The following is a 23,759-nucleotide window of genomic DNA, read 5'->3' as shown; positions in this document are numbered from 1 at the left end:
TAGGGAACTATTTGTAATGCTCTCTATGAATTCACCATCATAACTACCCTTTCTAATTTAATTAACCTATTTGACATGAAGATTAAAGTTATCCATAATTATTGTTATATTCTTTTACACACTCCTTTTATTTGTTGATTTACTGCCTTTCCCCCAGAGTGACTACTGAATGGGAGACTGTATACTGTTCCTACCAATGTCTTGTTTCCCTTGCTGTATTTATTACCTCTATCTCCCAAATGGACTCTACCTCATACCAGCCTAGATAATCTCTCACAATTGTCTGCATTTCCTTTCTTACTAACAATATTATGCCACCACCTTTTCCATCACTCATGCCCTCCGACCAATCTGAATTTTCCTGAATGTTAAATTCCCAGTCTTGATCTCCTTGTAATTATACTTCTGTAATGGTGATGAGATCATATTCATTTACCTCAATTTGTGCTGTCAGTTCATCTACCTTTTTCTGAATTATATTTGTGCCCTCAATCCTTTTATTATAGAAAGAGTTTCTCCATATTGTTGCCACGTTGGGTAGAGTAATTGTAGATTGGGAGACAGAAAGTTCGAAATTGGTGTTTGTAAATTGTAAAAGTGGGGAAAGCATTGTGTGATCCCTTTAAATATGGTGGGTTTTTTTGTAGTTTTAAAATAAGGAAGTCTGTGAACAGTAGTTTTGAAGTTTGCAGGTGCACAGACAGCGTGGAACTAAAACCTTTGTATCGAAAAACAGTACATTTAGTAGGCCAAGCAGCAGATTTTATCAAGACAACTGGTTTTGAATGTAGCCAATCAATTTAATCGAGGGACTTAGATACTAAAAACCTATTAAATTTTAATTTGATGGTTTTGACCAATCCTGTTGTAAGGAATTGATATGTCATCAAGGGTATAAAAGAAGAAGGCAGTTGGACAAAGACCCCAGAACTAACTGACATTCACCAGAGCTAAGAGTCCTCAGCTCTAGAAAGAGAAATTGGTTCTCAGTCCTTTATGTATTAGAGAAAGCACAATCTAGATAAAAACAGTGCCAACAAAGGGGAAGACATTTCTGCCAGATGAACAATGAAGGCGGCATCTAATGTCAGAAGAACGACAGAGGATGCACACAACATTCCGGAAGACACATAACCTGGCTGTAATTTCAAGAGAATAAATTCTGTTTTTTGTATATGAGTGGGACTTGTATTTATAAGAACCATTAGAAACTATTGGGGAATAGTTAGTGGTTAGAAAGGATTTGTTTGGTTTGTTAGTCATTTAGTTAATCTGTTCACTGATAGAGATGCATAAATTGTGATTATGTACATGTATAATAATATAGAGAAATAATTAATAGATTAATAAAATTACCAGAAAGAGCAGCAAGTCTAAGAATTGGTTCTGTTTTAGAATTCAGTAAAGTAAGACAAAAAGTTTGATCAAGAAGGGGAATATAGAGTATTGGAGTAAGATTGCAGGGAGGAAACAGAGAAACTAACTGTCAAAGCTTCTATAAGTAAGTGAAGTGAAAAAGTTGAGGAAAGGCAATCTTGCAGCCAGAAGGTGGAGAAATTATGATAAGGATGAAATAAATGGCAGAAGAAATGAACACATGCTTGGGTTCCGTCTTCACAAAAGAGAGCACAAAAAATGTCCCAGGAATGTTAGGAATCCAAGAGTCCAGTGACAGGATGGAATTGAAAGAAATGAGTCTTAATAGGAAAGATATTTTCTAATTAATCTGCTTAGAATTGTTAGAACACGTCTCTGAAGCAGGTGTGACTTGAATCCATGCCTCCTCACCAGAGATTGGGTCATTATATGAGTCCTTAGTATTAAAAGGAAAATGGTGCTTTGGAAATTAATACAATTGAAAGCTGAAAAATCACCAGGACCTGATAATCTAGATCCCAGAGTACAAAGGAAATATTGGATTCAGTGGTGGTCGTTTTCTAACACTCTGTAGACTTGAGCAGTTCTTACAGATTGGGGAATGGCAATTGTGTATGGAAAATGGTAGAGTTAATCTTAAAAGACATGATAATAGAACATTTCTAAAGCATTAACTGGATTGTACAAAACCAGCATAGGGTAATGAGAGGCAAATCATGCTTAACAAATCTACTAGAGTATTTTTTTGAGAATGTAGCTAGTTGAATAGATGAGGGAGAGCCAGTGTATTTGGATTTTCAGAAGGTTTTTGATAAGGTCCCTCCTAAGAGGTTAGTGTTTAAAGATAAATCACATGGGATAGAAGCTAATATATTGGCATGGATTGAGAACTGGGTGACAGACCCGAAACAGAGTGAGAATAAATGGGTCTTTTGCTGACTGGCAGACAGTAACTCGTAGAGTACTGCAAAGGTCAGTACTAATGATCTGAATGAGGGAATCAAATACAACATTTCCAAGTTTGCTGATGACACAGAACTGGGCAGAATTGTGAAATGTGAGAGGGAAGCATAGAAACTTCAAAGTGAGTTAGAATGGGCAAACAAATGGCAGATGCAATATAATGTGGTTAAATGTGAAGTGATACACCTCAGTGTGAGAGCCAAATGTGAAAGCCAAAAGGAAGGGTATTATTTAAATGATGATTATATTGGGAAATGTGGATGTCCAAAGGGATCTGGTGTTCTTGTACACCAGTCAATGAAAGTAGACAGATACATACAGCAAGTAATAAGGAAGACAAATGGGATATTGCTCTTCATTGTAAAGGGATTTGAGTTCAGAAGTACAGATGGTTTACAACAGTTATAAAGGTTGAAAATGTGTTGCTGGGAAAGCGCAGCAGGTCAGGCAGCATCCAAGGAGCAGGAGAATTGACATTTCGGGCATGAGCCCTGCTTCAGGATTCCTGAAGCAGGGCTCATGCCCGAAATGTCGATAGATTCCTGAAGAAGGGCTCATGCCTGAAACGTCGATTCTTCTGCTCCTTGGATGCTGCCTGACCTGCTGCGCTTTTCCAGCAACACATTTTCAGCTCTGATCTCCAGCATCTGCAGTCCTCACTTTCTCCTAACAGTTATAAAGGGCCTTGGTAAGACTACAGCTGAAGTGTTATGAGCAATTTTAGTTTCCTTACCCAAGAAGAGATATGCATACCATTAGAAGGAATGAAGCAGGCATTCACGAGGCTAATACTGGGAATGGCAGTGCTGTCTGTGAGAAGAAGTGGGCCTGTTCAGCTGACCTATTTACAGTTGAGAAGGAAAAGAAGGAATCTAATTGAAACAGACTAGATGCAGGGAGGATGCTTTCCTGGGTTGTGGAGTTTAGAACTATGGATTACAATCTCAGGATACAGGGTAGCCCATTTAGGATAGAGATGAGGGAACATTTCTTTAATCAAAGGGTAGTGAACCTGTGGAATTCTCTTTCACTGAAGGCTGTGGAGAATAGGTCACTGAATATGTTCTAGAAAGAGTCAGAGTTTTTTTTAGATTTTAAAGGATCATGGTAGGGGAGAAAGTGGAAATATGGCATTGAAATTTAGATCAGCCAATATTGTTTTGAATAGCACAGCTTACTTCTTGCCTGATGTTTCTATGCAATTACAGACTATGAGTCAAAAAACTGTGCGCAAAGCAGAAAAATAGATTCCCTATTTTGACTGTGGCTCACCTTTGTTAATTTTGCTGGTGAGTAGGTCATTAGATTCTTGGATATTAATGGTCTTGTAATCTGTGTACATAGTAGTTATAACTTGTCAAAATTGTTGATGAAAGAGTTAGTTGCTAATTCATATCCAGTTGGTATCGGTTTGCACTTAGTTTTTGAAAGTTTCTATAATCCAGTCTTTGCGAATGCATATTTAATTTGTTTAATTTATTAGCATGGTTATGTAGATGTTCTAATTTCTCCATTAGTTTCCATGATAAAATTTCTCATGATAGATTTGGCACAATTCTATTTTGGTACAGATATTTTTAATCAACCAGTTCAGAGTTGTTATAGCAAACTTCTGGAGCAGGTGAAATTTGAACCTGGGCCTTCTGTCCTGGTGGTAAGAACACACACATTCATGTATTAGGCTTGATTAGTGAGTGACTAATCAACTACTGCTGTGAGCACTTCCTGCTTCAAGTCCAGTTATTTGCTGGCAGATTAGGTTCCACACAAGAGGTTAATAATCAAAATCAGAACAGGTGAGGTATGTGGAGAGGTGTGCGGAAATATGCTTGTATGGATTGAGGAATTTTTAATGGACAGAAAGCAGTAGGAATTAATGGATAATTTTCAAGTCTTTAGGCTGTGACAAGTGGGACAATACAATGATCAGTTTTGGGTCCTCAGTTATTCACAATCTATACCAATGTTTTGGATGTGGGATTAAATGTACTGTATCTAAATTAACAGATAATACACAACCAAGTGAAAAAGCATTGTAAGTAGAACGTAAAGGTAATTTCACGGTGATTTGGAAAGGCTAAATTAGTGGGCAAGCATTTTAACAGAAGTTCAAAGTGGAGAAATGTGAGGTTATCGACTTTGGTAGGAAAAGTAGAAATACAGAGAATTTCTTCAATGATGAGAGGCTAAGAAATATTGAATTTCAAAGATACTTGGGTTCATGAGTCACTGAAATTTTAATAATAAATACAATATGCAATTAAGGGAGAAAGTGAATGTTGGCTTTTGTTGTAAGAGGATTGGAGTAAAGGAATAAAAATGTCTTATTGAAGTTACATATAGCCTTGGAGGCCATACCTGGAGTATTGAGTGCAGTTTTGGTCTCCTTACCTGCAGAAAAATGTGCTTCCAATAAAGGGAGTGAAAGAAAGTGTCACCGAATGAATTCATGGCAATTCCCTATCAGGAAAAGTTAAATGGACTGGCCTCTATTATCTGGAGTTCAGCAGCAAGGGAGCTAATTACATTCAAACATGCAAACTCATGTTTGACAGGGTACTTGCAGGGACGATATTGCTGCTAGTTAGGAACTTGGGACACAGTTTTAGAATAATGTTTAGAACTGTGATGAGGACAAGTTTCTTTCACTGAGGCTGATGAATCTTTAGAAATCTCCTCCCTATAAGGTTCAAAGGTGAGTCATTAAGTATATTCAGTGCTGAGATTGATCAATATCAAAGGCAAGTATACAAAAATGGTGTCTGTGTAGATCACCATAATCTCTCTGAATGGTGGAGAGGGCTCGAGTTAAAAAGCCTACTGCTGTTCCTCTCGATATGCTCTTGTTAAACTGAGGACGGCTCTTTTACGCCTATATTTTTCTAGAATTTATTATTAGTATAACAGATCATATTCCTATCACAATAAAACTAAGAACTGCAGATGCTGGAAATCTGAAATAAAAATTGAAATTGTTGGGGAAATTCAGGTCTGGCAGCATCTGTGGAGACGAAGTAGAGTTAACATTTTGGGTCCAGTTTTTGTTTCCTGTCAAAAGTGTTTGTTTTGTGAATTGTACCTCAAACAGTAACTTATTGACTGTGATTATGAAGCAGATATTAATTGGATAGGGTGGTATCAATAGTTTAGGAATAAAATTATTAGTTCTTTAGCATTGTGTTGTTGTTTTCTAACAAATCACCCAGCAAGATATTTTTGTTTCTACACCTGCCGTCCATGTGTCTTTGTTGAGTGAAGTTACACAATTAGTGGCAATTTATGGATAGTTTTACACCCTGGGCTTACTTCTCCTAGGAGTTGCATTTGTGACAGCTTATATTAATTTAACTTAAGACCCTAAAGATTCAACATCAAAGGGAAATTTTTCTTTCATCTATTTTGGGCTAGTTTCAAATCATGTCTCTCCAGTAGAAGTAAAACTAAAAGAGACCTAAGGGGCAACTTTTTCATGCAGAGGGTGGTACGTGTATGGAATGTGCTGCCAGATGAAGTGGTGAAGGCTAGTACAATTGCAACATTTAAGAGGCATCTGGATGGGTATACAAATAGGAAGGGTTTGGAGGGATATGGGCTGGGTGCTGGCAGGTGGGAATAGATTGTGTTGGGATATCTGGTTGGCATGGACGAGTTGGACTGAAGTGCCTGTTTCTGTGCTGTACATCTCTATGACTCTATATGTTCACCTTTAATCCCCTTCTTAAAACTAACAGTAGCTAATGAGAAAAAATGTAGTGAGTTTTAATTTCTGCTTGTCAGCTGTCTATGCACTAACTGTAACTTTTCTATGTTGTCCCTAAAAAACAGTGTTTGTGGTGCCACTTACCCCTCTCCTCCCTCTCTCCATCTCTGTGTCTCTCTCTGTCTTTCTGTGTCTCTCTCTGTCTTTCTGTGTCTCTTGCACTCTCTCTCTCTCTCTCATATGCACGCACGCACACAAACTCTCTCCCTCTCTTTCTCTGGCTTTGTTGTACACAAATGATAAATCAAAGCTTTCTTTTTAGTCAAGTGGCCTGTCCTTTCAGCTAAAACTGATGTGACTAATCAGAATAGTAAAATCTCTAATCAGAAAATTAAAACTATACTCCTACGTTAAGCAACTACTATATTTAAACATTAGCAATAAATTAATGAATTATTTTCTGACATCAAATATTTCATGAATGTTCTGGCACCAATGAATAAAAAAAATGCCCAACAGTCTGTAGTTGGAATGCAAAACTCTGTGGATGCATTTGCAAGTACAGACACTAAGTATGTCATTGCTATAAGGGAATATGGTCACATAAAGTTACAGCTGTATGTTTTGAACATTTTGAATTAGACTTTAGTTAATCAACATTTTTATTTTACAATATTAACAATCCCAATTTTTGTTTCTTTATGGATGTCCTTGCTATTTTATAACATCAACAATGCAGCAAATTGATTTGGCCTTTGAATTTGTGAATGTGAACCATTCTTGCAGAGAATCATTTTGAAATTAGGCTATATTTATAAGGAACACATCACTAGCTGAAAGAGTTTAGAAGATATTTCCTCATAAATAATTGTATTTAGATTGCAATAACATAAATTATGACATTTAAATGAGTATCCTGTTAAATAATGAAAAAATGTCTTAAATTTCATTTTCAGCATAACACTGAGGGGGCTGCTTTATTTAGTGAACCTGGGTATATCTGCAATTGTTTAAACCAATCTAAAACTTTAAAACAGTTTAGTGTAAAATATCCAAGGGCAATGTAGTTCTGCTGAGACGAGTTATGTATTTATTGTTGAAATGAGACATCTTTTGGGGGGGGATTGATTTGTACTGAAGTAAGCCCTCTAGTGTGCAGGTGGCAGAGTAAATACCTGAAGAATAATAGTTCCTATGTTGTTGATCAATATCAGACCATAATTGCATTTCAGGCCACTCTCTTGTTAAAAACAAATTTGTTAATTCTGACAATTTAATTGTATTTCCCAGGGCTGATTTTAAGAGCATTTAAAGGATTCTAGTGGAAGAAAAGTACATAGATCCTTTTTTGTTCAAACTGTTGCTATCTGTGTGCTCCATGGATTACTTTGTCCTTTATGGCACAGCATAAATTGTTCAACTATTGTTATTTTTCATTGTTTTTCTAAATGTCTTATACATGTCAGAATTTAATACCTTATGCTGGATTTGCTATTTGATTTTGTAATACGATGGTTGTTTAGTGATAGTTATGGTGTACATTTAAAATAGGATTGATTCTGAGTAATAGCAAACTGAGTTACATTGCCAACTCAGCATTTTTAAACAAGAAGTATGTATGAAAGGAGTTCAGTTTGTTGATGATCAAATACTGTCTTTTTTAATGTTGATAAAGAGCTGACTTTTCATTTACGTCATTTCTTAATCTTTCACTTTGTACTGGTGACGGTTATATTGCAGCTAGTGCAAAATGTGTGCGTGAGACCATCTTATTCACAATGTAGCTTGTGCCACCAACCAGAATTTAATTATGGTCACTTCATTCATTTTTTTTTGGTCAATATAAAGCTGAAAATATTTTCAATTAAAATGTTTATCATAGAGGTCTGTTGGATTTTATTTGGTCTTACACTGGCAGGTCAGGGCTTTTTAATAGCTGTAGTAAAAGTTCTAATCACTAATGTCTATAAGCTGTAGCTACCCTTGCATGTGTTTTATACTGGGAAACTGTAATGCTTCTGCTAACTGAAAAACCTCAAAGGAGAGTTAATTGCAGGAAGGCCATGTTAAATATTTGTATTTTTTTCCCACAGCATGCAATATTTTTAACCTCTGAAATTAATGATTTACAAAGAATTTGATAATTTGTCTTTCTTACACAAACTGGGCAAAATACAGTTTAGATCTTGTCCTACTAATTATTCTCAGTCTTTCAATAATTTCCCATTTTGTATTGATTTTTAAAATAATCTTATTGCAATTGAGCCAATTTTAAGGCACCATTTGAGTTGTTAAATAGTCAAATTATATTGTGATATCCGCACGTATTTTGTAAAGCAATCTGGAGAAAGAACAGCATTGTATTTGGAGGACAAATTTGCAACATGACTGATTTAGCATGCCACGAGGGACTATATTACTGTGGTATGCTAATTGATTGAATTGCTTTGTTTTCTTGAGATAATCACAGTGAAATTGCATATTTTTTATGGCAAGCATGACTTTAGTAAAGTAAACACAGCTTTGTGGGACTGTAATGAAACAAAATGAGATGCAGTATCTCTGTATTTATTGTGATTCAGGAACATTTGAGACTCTAACTATATAATTGAGAAATATCATGTGTTTTACGTTTATTAAAGCTTGGGTGAAAGATAAAGAGGAAAGCACAGCAATGTAAAGGCATCAAATAGCTTCACATAAGTGAGCAAATGAAATGTTACAGGATTGCATCATTTGGTGACAGATTTTGTTAAATTTACATCACAACAGGAAAGTTGTATCACATATTTTGCAGAGTTGCTTTGAATTGATGTAGTGTGACATGCTTTGGAAATAATAAGATTCGACAAGTGGTTTGACATCATCTAAAGAAGTTAGTCTCACTTGGGCTTCACATCAGTTAAAGAATGGGTTCAATAGTATTTTTGAATCACATGCCCTGTATTTAAATGTTAAAACAACAATCTGATCATCATTCAGTTTGATAATTATGAAGACTTTTCTGTCAACCCAAACCAATATGATGAGCATGTGATCGATATGAGCTTTACTTTTGGGTGATATACTGATTTGGAACACTGCATTTCACTCCTACAGAGTAATGCAAAACAGACATAATACACTATATTCATGTTTTGCATTCCTCTGAGGTGTGAATTTTCATTACTAATGGTACATAATGGAGAGCAAAAATTTGAGAATTGTTGTATTTTGCTTTATTTGCTGAAGAATGTTAGATACAGCTAATAAGAAAGCTAACATTGTATTAGTATCTGCCAGTACATTGTCTAGTGGAAATGCTAACATCGAGTCATAGAGATGTACAGCATGGAAACAGACCCTTCAGTCCAACCTGTTCACGCCGACCAGATATCCCAACCCAATCTAGTTCCACTGGCCAACACCCGGCCCATATCCCTCCAAACCCTTCCTATTCATATACCCATCCAAATGCCTCTTAAATGTTGCAATTGTACCAGCCTCCGCCACATCCTCTGGCAGCTCATTCCATACACCCTCTGTGTGAATAAGTTGCCCCTTAGATCTCTTTTATATCTTTCCCCTCTCACCCTAAACCTATGCTCTCTAGTTCTGGACTCCCCGACCCCAGGGAAAAGACTTTGTCTATTTATCCTATCCATGCCCCTCATAATTTTCTAGTCCTCTATAAGGTCACCCCTCAGCCTCTGCGTTCCAGGGAAAACAGCCCCAGCCTGTTAAGCCTCTCCCTGTAGCTCAGATCCTCCAACCCTGGCAACATCCTTGTAAATCTTTTCTGAACCCTTTCAAGTTTCACAACATCTTTCCGATAGGAAGGAGACCAGAATTGCATGCAATATTCCAACAATGGCCTAACCAGTGTCCTGTACAGCCGCAACATTACCTCCCAACTCCTGTACTCAATACTCTGACTAATAAAGGAGAGCATACCAAACGCCACCTTCACTATCCTATCTACCTGCGACTCCACTTTCAAGGAGCTATGAACATGCACTCCAAGGTCTCTTTGTTCAGCAACACTCCCTAGGACCTTACCATTAAGTGTATTAAGTCCTGCTAAGATTTGCTTTCCCAAAATGCAGCACCTTGCATTACCTGAATTAAACTCCATCTGCCACTTCTCAGCCCATTGGCCCATCTGGTCCAGATCCTGTTGTAATCTGAGGTAACCCTCTTTGCTGTCCACTACACCTCCAATTTTGGTGTCATCTGCAAACTTACTAACTGTATCTCTTATGCTCGCATCCAAATCATTTATGTAAATGACAAAATGTAGAGGGTCCAGCACCGATCCTTGTGGCACTCCACTGGTCACAGACCTCCAGTCTGAAAAGCAACCCTCCACCACCACCCTTTGTCTTCTACCTTTGAGCCAGTTCTGTATCCAAATGGTTAGTTCTCCCTGTATTCCATGAGATCGAACCTTGCTAATCAGTCTCCCATGGGGAACCTTGTCGAACGCCTTACTGAAGTTCATGTAGATCACATCTACTGCTCTGCCTTCATCAATCTTCTTTGTTACTTCTTCAAAAAACTCTCACTCAAGTTTGTGAGACATGATTTCCCACGCACAAAGCCATGTTGACTATCCCCAATCAGTCCTTGCCTTTCCAAATACATGTACATCCTGTCCCTCAGGATTCCCTCCACAACTTGTCCACCACTGAGGTCAGGCTCACCGGTCTGTAGTTCTCTGGCTTGTCTTTACTGTCCTTCTTAAACATGTTTGTCAACCTCCAGTCTTCTGGCACCTCACCTGTGACTATTGATGATACAAATATCTCAGCAAGAGGCCCAGCAATCACTTCTCTAGCTTCCCACAGAGTTATCAGGTACACCTGATCGGGTCCTGGGGATTTATCCACTTTTAACCATTTCAAGACATCCAGCACTTCCTCCTCTGTAATCTGGACATTTTACAAGGGGTTACCATCTATTTCCCTACAGTCTATATCTTCCATATCCTTTTCCACAGTAAATACTGATGCAAAATATTCATTTAGTATCTCCCCTCTTAAAAACTAAACAGTGAAAAAGCCTTTTCATGACTAAAGTCCACTTGGTAAATAGAGAGAAGTTGGTGTTAATATCAGTTAGAAAACTTCAGGATGTATTTTTAAGTTTTTTGAACTGTTTATGAATCTTGAGGTTGTTTTGATGTTTCTTTTTCCTGAAATCCAGTTTCTTGAGAATGTTAGTGTTGTGATGTTCTAATGAATGTTATAACAAAAGATAAAAGAAAATAGAACAATGTGGTCTAATTTCATAGGACTCAACCTGCAGAATACTAGGTTATAATCCAACAGGTTTATTTGGAAGCACTAGCTTTGGACCACTGCTCCTTCATCAGGTGGTTGTCACAACCACCTGATGAAGGAGCAGCACTCTGAAAGCTAGTGCTTCCAAATAAACCTGTTGGACTATACCCTGGTGTTGTGTGATTTTTAACTTTGTAGGAGAAAGAGAGGACTGCAGATGCTGGAAATCAGAGCTGAAAATGTGTTGCTGGAAAAGCACAGCAGATCAGGCAGCATCCAAAGGAGCAGGAGAATCGACGTAACGGGCATGAGCCCTTCTTCAGGAATCTTCTTTGTTACTTCTTCAAAAAACTCAATCAAGTTGGTGAGACATGATTTCCCACGCACAAGGCCATGGTGACTATCCCGAATCAGTCCTTGCCTTTCCAAATACATGTACATCCTGTCCCTCAGGATTCCTGAAGAAGGGCTCATGCCCGAAATGTCGATTCTCCTGCTCCTTGGATGCTGCCTGACCTGCTGCGCTTTTCCAGCAACACATTTTTAGCTCTGATTTTTAACTTTGTCCACCCCAGTCCACCAACAGCATCACCAAATCATGTTGGGTTCAATTACAACAACCATACAGCTAAATCTTCTGAATTTCTGCAACTTTGCTAGGTAATTAAATTATCATGTTCCTAGTAACAACTATTTTTGCAAAAATGTGGACAATACTTTTTTTTACGAAATTGTTGCGCTTCCCATTAATTAGTTTGAGTTGTTTCTGCCAAACTTCAGCTATTTTGGAACATAGTTTGTGATATGTTTTTAAAATGCAAATAATGCTCCGACTAATGGAAACAAGTTTTTGGGTTCATGTTTAATTTTCGTTGATGACGTTAGATCAGAATTTACATTTAAAGCAAAACCATCTATATAGCTTACTCAAGCGCAACTAATCTCGATACGTAATTTTGGGAAACTGGAATACACAAGGTCCACATGTAAACCGAGTATTTGCCTGTTAGAATCACCAGGTCAACATGTTTCATTTAAAAAATTGTTTCACGACCCTACTTAATACGTGAATCTGATCTGCTTTAGTATTTAAAGTTTAATGCTTTATTCCAAAACGGCAGACAAAAATGTTTGGCATTTTAAGTGTCTTGAACAACATTTTATTGTAAAATTAAAAAGGGTTTCATTGCGTGTCTTTATATTTCATAAAATTTATTGCGTTTTAATAAAGATCAGCGAAAAAAAAACTGGCTGCCATCTATTATTTAGTTTGTCATTCTGAGTTGTGCCCGAACAGTGTTTAGCTAGGTTGTCTTTCATAATTTAATCATTTAGCCGAATAGAGTAAGAGTTGAAAGCATCTCTGCACAGTATGGTTTGTGAGCCGATTTTCTTTATTTAACTTCCGTGGCATTGATTTTAGTTTGGCAAGTATTGTTTTCGTGATGTTGTAGTCAGTACAATTGGAAGACCGGGGAGCGGCACTTAGTAATTGGAGTAGGTGGAAATGCACTAAATTTTAGGTAGCTGCTGAAACGAGTGGTTACTGGTAATTTGCTCTCACATGCAAATAATGGTGTGCAACTCAAGTCAAGACTAAGATTTTGTACCATGTTATCTTCAGTCTTCCGTGTTTAATATTACATGGAGTAAAGGGTTGAAGTTTCCTAACGCGATTCCTTTTGTTAACGGAAGATAATTTACTTTGCATGCAATTCATGAATGATGGTTACCTGCTTTAATTCTGTCCAGGTATATTTGCAAAAGTATTTTTCTTCTTGATGTTTTAAAACGTTCCTCCATATGTACGGAATGCAAACTTCTTATACCATGGTATATGTTGAAATAGCAGGACTGATTAACCTTAACGTGGTAACCAGATTCTCTCAACACAATGGAAATGCATATCGTGTTGTCTAATCAACGTCATTCGATTTTAATATTCGGCGCCTTAAAAATTCATACAAAAATACCAGTTATTCAAATTATGACGAAGTCACTGAACTCAGATGTGAACAACACTCTTTATAGATCTGTTTAAAATAAAAATAATTTGAAAACACACAGAACTATTTCAGCTTTTCGGACCAGCAATGAAACTTCTCACAAAAGCTGCAACTATTTTTGAACAACAAATTATAAACTTTGACCAGAGGGAAGTGTCTCCCTTTTCTCAAAAAAAAGTTAAACTAATCGCCTGTAAACGATATTTTTTGTGGTTATGATATATTTCACTGAGACCTTGTTTGGACTGGACCCAATTTTCGTATTTTCTCACGGGCTTGAGTGGTGTGTATTAACAGGTTCTGAGGAAGATGTGCTGGCTAAAGGCAGACAGTCCATTCGAAGCCAAGCTGTGGGCAACCAGAACTCCGAGAGCGAAATTCTGCTGGAGGGAGACGACGATACGCTTACTTCACTGGAAGAGAAGGAGATTGATAACATGGCGGGTAAAATAATTTATCTTTCTTCACACCAGCTTAACGTTATAACGAAAGCTCCTTGTGCAATTTCCCAAACTCAGTCCTGGGACTGTTGCTGAGACAGTGATGAATTGGTCTGATCCTAATGAAGCCAATAAAAATATCATTTTCCTTCGCAATTGCATCGGGAGCTCTAACATTACATTAGCATTTGACTTTCCACATTTCCCTGTGAGCTTGATTTGTCTCCTTGCGCTTCATTCTACTAACCTTGAAAAGTTTGCAATGAAATGACATGATGGTCCAGATTTTGTTTATGAAAATATCCGGAACGTCAGGGACTGATGTTATTTCTTGCCGCCGATAACTTTTTTTATAACGGGTTCATATTCGGACCTGATTTCCAGCTCTAAACTTCTCTTTGAAGGAAATATTCCCGCGGAGGGTTTGTTCCTCAGTACATATTCACCTATCAGATGATTATGTGTACGTTTGGTCAAATTTGTCTTCAGAAATGCGGCACAAAACAAAAACAGTCAAGACTAAAATGGTAAATATTTCCGTAATATTTAGCTATTGTTCATAGCTGTTGCGCTTACAGGGCAGTCTCCGCAGTATTTCGATATATGACACTGAAGTGTTTGTCGCATGGCACATGCCCTGAGCAGCAAACAATTTACTGTGGCGGTATGATTTCACATTGCATCGGATATAATTTTTCCTTACATCTTATGTTCATCAGTTATCTGGGGGCGAGTCTCCAAATTAAATATTAAGCAGAAGAAATAATGCCCATAAATAAATAAATTGGATTCAGATCGCGTAAAAAAGAATTCAGATGCAGTCGTCTCGCGGTAGAAAGCATCTGGGTTAGCCCTGCACAGAAGAGACTTCGGTCGAAGCCCTCTAGAATACAAACAAAAACCATTTGATCGGTATGCGCAGTGATATCTTATTCTTTCGGATGCCCTATACTTAGCTTCCAAAGTATTTCGCTTGTAAGTGAATTTCAAGACAGGTGTTATTGCTCTGGCTGTGGGCACTGAGCTTGGCTGTTACCAAGCTGAGAACCAGGAAGGAACCAGGAACTGCTAGCTCTGAAGAGAAAACGGGTAGCTGCCACGGCTGGTGCAAAAAAAAATGAGGATCGCGCTTTCCGCTTGGGTGGGGTTGGGAGCGGGTTGCTGTCATCGCTGTGAGAGGCTGCAGAAACCAGACTGGAGCTATACCTTTGGTTCCTCGGGGTGCCTGGGGGTGGGGGACGCGGGGGCTGCTAATTGGAGGGCAAAGGGAAAGGAATAGCTAAAAGTGGAGGATGAAGTATTCTTCAAGCGGGAATAGAGATTAGCTATGATGCTGCATTTTGACGAGTCACCAAGTGTTCAAACCCGAACTTAATATTCAAAACTCAAAGAAATAAAAATCAACAGCGTGTTATGTCTCTACCGTGAATGCACAACATACCGAGAAATGACGCTTTTAATGTTTGAGGCCTTTGTATTATAGCATAGCGGGGTCAGCCACGATAATTTAAATTGTATAGCGTTTCAATTAGAAACTGCTCTTTTTAAAATATTTAATCCACGTGTAGAATTTCGTGGTTCAATATTATTTTCATCTTGCCCTCAACTAAAGTAACAAGTGTGAAGTTGTTTTGCGATGTAACCACTTTGCCAGTACAGAGCAGAAATATGCAGTAGACAGTGTAAAGGGGTGAGAGCAGAGTTTAATTATAAAATCTTGACATTGGGAATAGGATTAAGCAGTAATCCTTTCTAATAAAGTCTGCAGTGTAAATTAACTGGAAGTTATCAGGGGTCTCCTATAGGAGCCCATGGGCTGTGTGCAATGCCAGATCATTGCAGATGGCTGCTGTGTTCTCATTGTAATTGAATGTCTCACCGTGATTGAAAAATGTTATTTCTCCCCTGTATTACATGTTAATGCATTAAGGGCACGGCGAGACGGCAGAGAACACGAGATGGTGATTCCATCCATTTTTGAAAGAGCTTGGGGAAATCAAGGCGGTTTTGTATCTATCTGCTGACCATCTGCAAACAGTATATTGTAGACTGGGAATAGAGGGCAAATCCTACTCTAATCTCACATGAGAATCGCCCGCTATTGTCGAGGTGGCATACATTAAGATTGATGAGAGATTAAAGACTGCTCGGGTCTAAGCAATCAATGAAAATGACAATTAATTTGGAAATTTTTTGGCAATTACTCACGGAATGATTACCTCTACCAGTTCAGCGAGTGAACCTGGTTTTATGTCTTTTTTAAAATATAAGGCCGTGATTGGAGTAGTGAAGTTTAGCTGTTCTGAAATCTGCCCAGTCTGCAATTGGAGATATGCCCCACGGGCGCTTTTTCTTTTAGTAAATTCACACCACAATGTTGTTGCAAATGTACTTTGGTCCTTTTTTTCGAAATTAAGGACCATGTGTATGTATTTCCTAAAATAACTCTTCGAAAAACATGCAGAACAAAGGGTGGTGGTTACTGCATTTCACTCCGTGGGTTGTTTTGCAATGAAAAATTTTGCGATGGAGATAGGTTAACCATGCTGTTTACGTTATTAAAAACATTCCCCTTTACCTTTTTCCTTCACCTGGCTTTCATAGTTCTATCCTTTGGAGCATATCAGATAAAGCAGCTATCGCTTCTTATGTTTATGTTTAATGCTTGAATGCTTTTGCTTAGAAATAATCCTTCTATAAATCCCTTTGTACTTAGTGATCATTACAGTGAAGCGCATTCAGCTGTATACCAACTGGGCAGCTGTGAAATGTGGATCCCAGTATATCAAAGCAGTGGCTATTCGCATAAAAAAGCTGCGTCCAAATAAAAAGAGAGCTAAATGTGACCTCTTTAAGCTTTGTTCTAATAAAATGTTTTGACCATTTGCAATCACGTTCGACAAAACCGCGCGGAAGTTGTGTATTAGATATTGGTAACTAAAATAGTACGTTTTAACATGACATCCAGTAAGTTATTGAAGTGTAAAGTTGCTGATTATTGAAGCAAATTATTTTGCAAAGATGTCCAGTTAGGCGAGAATCAAGCATTTAAATTCTTAATATACCTTAGTGTTATGTTTACTCGGGGTGTATTGTGACTTATTTGATTTTCAGATTTGTTTGTAGATTTTATTTTCGTATTGCCTTTGCGTCCAAAATCATATTTTTGAGGAAGCTTTGTCTTGCTCGAATTGACAAAAGCTAACACTTTTTAGTAAGCCATTGTTTTACTTATTTCTAGGACCTGTGAATTTCACCACTGCTGCCCAGCTCATCGCGCCGGCTGTCGTTGCTAAGGGAACGCTGTCAATCACCTCTTCCGAGCTCTACTTCGAGGTAGATGACGATGATCCCAGTTATAAAAAACTAGACCCCAAGGTAAGTCGGCGACGACATATCTGGGATATTTTTCTCAAAAAAAGACGACGGCCTTTAAATACACAAAATTTTAACCTTAGAACAGCTGCTGGTGAACATAATGTTGCCTCATTTACGTCAGCGGGCACAATTTCTCTTGATCTTTACAAAGCAGCAAAATGGCATTGGCTTAACGTCCGAACAGATACTGTTTAACAAAGACAGCACTATTGTAATTGCAGTACATATTGTGTTGTATATGTTTAATACCAAGACTGATTCGTGATATAAAATCCAGTTCCAACACTTAAATATTTAACTTCTAAAATGCAATCGTACCTTTTGCTTGTAATCAAATATTTTAAACCATAAGCTTAAAAATGTGTTGCTGGAAAAGCGCAGCAGGTCAGGCAGCATCAAAGGAACAGGAGAATCGACGTTTCGGGCATAAGCCCTTCTCCATTCCTGAAGAAGAGCTTATGCCCGAAACGTCGATTCTCCTGCTCCTTTGATGCTGCCTGACCTGCTGCGCTTTTCCAGCAACACATTTTTAAGCTCTGATCTCCAGTATCTGCAGTCCTCACTTTCTCCTGTTTTAAATCATAAGCCATTTTCATTGGTCTGCTATATTAATATGTTAATTATATTGCAGACCAATGAAAATAATGCTTTATGCAAATCCTAAATTTTAAGCGTATAAATGTTCGACTAAGGAATAACGGTATCAATTTTGAAATTAAAATGAATTTCCTATCCCCAATGTATATAAATGTGAAATACTGATACTATTCAAATCCTGTTTATAGCTGATTCTACCTCGTTCAATCATCTAATTACAATTTCCTTGTCACTTGTATTCGCTCTACATGCTCAAAAAATTGTTTTATCACAATGCATTTAGTATTCAGCATTTATTTCTGTAACCTTCCTGAGTTGTGCTTGTCACTTACATTTATTATTTATATTTACAATACTGACAATAGAGTTCAATTAGTTCAGCTTCAAATGAGTCGACACTAATTTTGAAACTTCATATCACTGCAAGCATCCTCCTTCAATATTAGCGCCCTACACCTTAAGAGTACTACAAATGATTTCTGAAGTTGAAAAATGTTGCTGGAGATCTAAAATCCCCCCCAAAGCTTGAAACGTTCTCCACTATAACAGTGCTTTCTACCCTCCATTTTCACAATATCCACTCCATTGGACTGGTCTGACTGCTTTTTGTAGCAGAGAGGTTTGGGCCTGCATTGCACTATCAGAAAAGCTCCTGGAAAGATACTGGAACATGATTGAATGTAGCTGGTATTGCAGTAGATGTTCAGTTCCATACTTCGAGGTATACTTTTTAGGTTAGTGGGTGAACATATGATCATTTAACTGTGTTTAGAGTTAAAAGATATTACACTTAGGTGGTACAGTATTTACAACAACAAACTTTATGCCACGTTCAAGTATGGAAAAAAAAGTCAAAAAAACATTTTGTTCATCCACAAACTAATTCTAAATGTTTAAAATTAAAGTAGCAACGCTTGCTTTGAAATACTATTAATGACGTGGAATGTATATGTAATAAATTTACAACATGGACACGGTTAAATTTGAGTTTAAGCAAGCTGCGATTTGTTGAGCTGTTTGTACTAGATGTTGTCGGTTTTCGCTCAGACGCATTGTGAAAAACCGTTAAATATTGTAATAAACCAAGACTCACTGCCAGGCTTTCCTCATTAGGTCTTTGACACGCTTGACTATGTAAAAGGAAATGAATCTTAAGAATCTATAATTCATAACTCGCAAACCATTATTCTTGATACTTCACGTGTGTCTTTTTTTGGAGGTTTGCGAAGGAATATAGAGTTGTATAACTTGCAATGTGAAACCGCACTTCCGATCATCCTGGGAAAATACATGCCAAGAAGTGTTATGTGCATTCCAATAACGTGCTTTTAGGGTGGAATGTTCAAATCGCCAAAATAATAACGTTAACACTTCAGTTCCAAAGATTGGTTGTAATTTGCGAGTTTTGAACTCTTCTGGACCTATAGCTAAATTAGATTTTAGTTGAAATTTACATAACAACACAGGCCACGCTTCAATCATGGATACACCTCATTGCTAACATTAAGACAAGAGTGCCCTTGCCACTCATTTAGAATAGTTAATAACACGGTAGCTCTGCTTTACAGCCTTCAAAATGGCTTAATTTAACAGTATTGTTTGTAGAGTATTTGAAACATAAGTGCACAGATCAGAAATACAATTAAATTGATCTTCAATTCTGACGGCGAAGCTTAATTGTGAAACACGTTTTCCGTTTCTCTCTCTTCCCAATCGTGACATAGCTGCGGCCATTCTTTTTAAAGACTATTGTTTGCCCTTAGCACTCGAAACCAAAACAGGCTGACAAGCTCTTACCAGCTCAGATAAGATCTGCTGATAACCTCAAGCTTCACACTTACACCAGTTTGGTGTTTTAATTAACGACAGTAGCTGCAGAACTGAAATGAGACCAGTTCTAAAGCCTGTTGAATGCTCAGTTTGTTTTAAGTAAATATTTTTTGTACAGCTATTTCCAAGTCTAAAGTTGACAACGCAATTCTCGTTGTAAATTACAGGAATCAATTACATTTTTGATTTGGATAGCTTGTTCACTACCCAATTTCTTCTTCTTTCAGTAAAAAATCGAAGAACTGCCTCGATTTTCACACTGCTTCCTCAGTGTTAGCAGTTTTTAACTTTTTTTAAAATAACGTGATTTTGGGATTTTGCATTATTAAATGAAAATGTCGTTCTTGTGAAACTGTCTTGCGGAATGTTGTTGAACAAATTTTAAGACTGTACCGCAATTTAAAAACAAATCTAACCCGTCACTTTAAATATATCCATGATAATCATTCTAGCTTGCAATTACTGAAAGGTCCACTCAAGTTGGTTTTTAGAATAGAAACGCTCCTCAAATACATACGTGCTACTCTCAAAATTATGCTCCGTGTTTGCATTTTTAGCAGCTAAATTGGGAGTAATATTAATGTTTTCTAATATGGTTATTTGTAATTTCAACCGATTAAATATATTGTGCCAAGTTTTCAGAATTTAAATGAATTTAGATGTTCCGAAAAAAAATGTTAGCCTTGTAAAATCGCCAAACACCTGTAGACAGTACTGTAAACTGTAACGTCATGATGACTTTACCCCTTTAATAACTATTTCCGCCCTATCACAGTAATATTCGTAGATCTTACACTTCGTTTTCATTTGGAATTACTTTAGTACAAAATCTCATTATGTATTCCAAGTAGTGTCCATCAAATTAGACTTTTTGTTAGACTGCGGCCTAAACGTAAAGATTCGGCCTTGTTAGACTGCAGATGCTCTGGCGCCATTGTCGGAGAGGTTCTAATGTTCTCTCGATTGAAAGTTTCCCTGGCACTTCAAAAATTTGGCGACGCAGCCTTTTTGATGGAATCAAATAGCGCTTGTGCCTTGACTGTCTTTCTTCTCTGATTCGAGATCCTGTCTTATTCTAAATCTTGCGCATAATTGTATAGTTGTAACGTGGCTGACTTTACCCTTTCTAATTCAGCACTTGTACTACACTATGTTTCTCTCCAATGGAACTTGCTAGACAGAGGAAAATTAACTCGCGTTTATCTAAGAAATTTGCAATTGTGACATATTTTGCCTTTCCAAAGTATTTCGGAAGTGATGTTTGGAGTAATTACTTCTCTATGGTTTATGCTGTGCGAAGTTTATTTTTCTCTCATTATTAGAGTTAGGAATTTCCAGAGATCAGCAACATATAAAATCATCTAAAGTAAAAACAAGTTTTTAAAATCGTTTTAATAGTGTACAATAGAAATGACATTTTAATTTATTATTTAATTTTAAAGTTATGAATATTGAAAGTGAAGAGTGAAATCAATTCACACTTGCAAATTCTTTGTAATTAAAAATGATCGAGCAATTTAATATTGTATTTCTGATTGTAATTATATATAACATTTTGCCAGAAAATTAGTTACAATTGTGGGACAATGTAACAATGGAATAACCATGCTAAAACGCAATAAATATATCAATAATGAAGCTAAATGAAACTATTCAGATGTAAATTAACGGACAAAAATGCAGGTAACGTAAATAATTTTATTACCATTACACGTTTATTTTAGGGGCACAATGTCCGAGGTTGGCACGCAAAATACAGTTTACACAGAATTTTTCTTAGCCTTTAAAAGACTGCATTTTTAAATAAAGGTTCCTCACAGGCTGACAACATCGAGACAATACTGTCACATTTAGTTTAAAATGTACCTTGAATCTCTCTCATCTCTAGTCCGTTTGGTGATCAAATCTCTTTGTTTTAATTATTTACTAAGTTCAAATTGGTGTACCTTGCAATAATTGTTGAACATGTTTGCTGGAAATGTAAGTTCTACTATAGCTTATCGAGGCTTTTTGCGTTGGTAAGAATTTCTCTCGCCAATCGCCATGTCTGTTTAGCCGCACTTTCCAGAGCCGAATGAGGCTTTCCTTGGAAAAGATCTAGGTTTGGAAGAAAGTAATGAGGACACCTCCGGCACTGGAGACAAGAGATGAGCTGGAGCAGTATGCCGTTGAGGCGGTCGCCAAGGCATGACTCGTCCCAGTCGGTTTCTCTGGGGTGTTTTTCGCATTCGTAGAGTAATAGTGTCTTCATGTGGTAGTTATTGAGGGGCTGGCCTGGCAACTCGAGGTGTCGATCGCGCAAAGTCTTTAAAATGGATAGGCACTTTTTCCTACAGCCCCCCAGCAGTAGCCTATTTTCAGCTTCGCCGAACTGTAAAACCCAAGCGTCGCTCTCTGCCGAGCTCTGCTTGCCTGTCAGGGAGTAACACTCTTTGGACAGGAGATTAAAACCTTCAGCTTTGACTTCGGCCACCCGGTTCGGACCGGGCCAAGGAATGTGCGGCATGGGCCACTGAGCCGCACTCCTGGGCCAGATGCCCGTGCATTTAAAAGCTGGCGTGATCTGTACTACATAGCGCTCCCTGATCCTTAACTTTACCTCGCTTGTGTCCGCAACCATCTTCACCACATCTCGGTAACTGCATTTGTCCACTGCCTGTGCCACTAGGGTCTGAAATCTGGAACGGATCTTTCGGGCTGATAGGTAACCTGAAGCTGTAATAAACTCGACCCAAAGGGACATGCTCCTCTTGCGTCCGTCGCTCAGTTTTAGCACGGCGCAGCCAGGCAGTGAGCCATCGTCCACGAAGTTGAAGACCCCCATTTGGTTTAGATAGAGGACCACCTCAAATTCTGTTGGAGCGATCACCTCCAAGCCTTCGAAGCGCGTTTCGATCTCGCTAAGAGAGCTGATGAAGCGAGGTTCTTGGACTTCTACTTCTTTAAGGACGTCGGAGACCACTTTGCACACTTCTCGAATGGTCTTGGCAATCGCAGCTTTTCTAGCCTGGCATCGCTCGTTGTAGTATTTGTTTAGCTGGTAGACCAGTTTGGCTTGAGCCGCGATCATGTTGGGACTCAGGTCCGGGCTGTACACCGGAGTCTCGCAATAGGTTGAGGAATCCAATGCTTCCCGATGCTCTGTGGGCACCCACTTTTTCACTGGTGCAAACTTGAAACAAGTGCATTAAATGTAATTGGATAGCGACTAGAGAGAAGTCAGCAAAACAAAATACAAATATCAACTAACTCCAAATTAACAACTTGTTTCTTTAAAACGAATTGGTTTTAGCGGTGGCGATTGTTGCTGTTTTAAAGCGTTGAGTGTGAGTGACGAAATGTGGATATTATCTTTCATTTCTTTCTCTCTGCCCCGATTGCTGATTTGGACTGTTTTTATTCTTCGGGCTACTTTCCCCCACGCTCAGGAAGTGTGGAAGAGTTTAGTTTATGAATGGTCCCCTCTGAACCGGGCATGCGCATTAAACAGCGGGAGGCCCAACCCCACGTGCACGTGCTGCGACTTCTGACCAATCCGGCTCGAGCTGTCAACAACGGGGCCAGTGGCGCGCGGATAGAGCCATGAGAGAGAGGCGAGGAGAGGCCTTGTGCTCGGGCAGGGCGCCCCGCCGCAGCTCGGCGCTGGCTCGGGCTCAGGCAGTGCATCCCCCCGCCGCAGCTTAGCGCCCCGGCTGGGACAGGGCGCAGCACTCGGATCAAATGCTTCAGTATCACTCAAGCTCGGGCCAGGGACGCTGTTACATCCTGGGCTCGGACTGCGAGAGCGGCTCCGCTACATATGATAGTCCCGTCTCACCCTGGAGCTACATATCTGCTTTCTGTATTCCTCTAGACCCAAGCTTTTAAATCAGTCTTCATTCTGCACCAGTAATAGTTTGGTGGTAGATTTAAATTTTGTCAATGCGTTGAGAACGCTCTTGATAGTGATGCTTTAAAATTATATGCCAATATTATATCCAGTCACAAAAGCGAAACGAACTGAATTGTTAAATTAATTATAAACGCTTCGCAAAACCTCTTCAACGCATACATAGACTTTAGACGCACGAAGTAAGTATTTCGGCTTAGGACAGATTGATATTTGGTTTCGTGAATATCTGTTTTTCGATAAACAGGAACGAGCAGGGTTTTTTTTCAAGTACATCCCTGTACATATGCCATCAACATTAGGATTCGTTTTCTATAA

The 23,759-nt window shown here is 38.3% G+C and overlaps 2 protein-coding genes across 2 annotated transcripts in view; one reads left to right on the top strand and one right to left on the bottom strand.

The window, feature by feature from the left end:
- lrba (LPS-responsive vesicle trafficking, beach and anchor containing) overlaps nucleotides 1-23,759 on the top strand; it is an 866,835-nt gene that overhangs the window by 466,525 nt on the left and 376,551 nt on the right. The window contains exons 39-40 of the mRNA XM_060827381.1: nucleotides 13,605-13,751; nucleotides 16,989-17,125. Coding sequence (XP_060683364.1) covers nucleotides 13,605-13,751; nucleotides 16,989-17,125 — 284 coding nt within the window. The remainder of the gene's footprint in view (nucleotides 1-13,604; nucleotides 13,752-16,988; nucleotides 17,126-23,759) is intronic.
- mab21l2 (mab-21-like 2) lies at nucleotides 21,189-23,005 on the bottom strand. Its single transcript, XM_060832990.1, has one exon. The coding sequence runs from the start codon at nucleotides 22,620-22,622 to the stop codon at nucleotides 21,543-21,545; it is 1,080 nt and encodes a 359-aa protein (XP_060688973.1). The 5' UTR covers nucleotides 22,623-23,005; the 3' UTR covers nucleotides 21,189-21,542.

This window comes from Hemiscyllium ocellatum, chromosome 1 (assembly GCF_020745735.1).
Source record: "Hemiscyllium ocellatum isolate sHemOce1 chromosome 1, sHemOce1.pat.X.cur, whole genome shotgun sequence".
In the NCBI taxonomy this organism is placed as follows: Eukaryota; Metazoa; Chordata; class Chondrichthyes; order Orectolobiformes; family Hemiscylliidae; genus Hemiscyllium; species Hemiscyllium ocellatum.
The sequence above is the reverse complement of the archived record's forward strand: the minus strand, read 5'-3'. Positions and strand labels throughout refer to the sequence as shown.

Coding starts and splice junctions, on each gene's coding strand:
- mab21l2 (XM_060832990.1), bottom strand. CDS start 22,622: ATGATCGCGGCTCAAGCCAAACTGGTCTACCAGCTAAACAAATACTAC.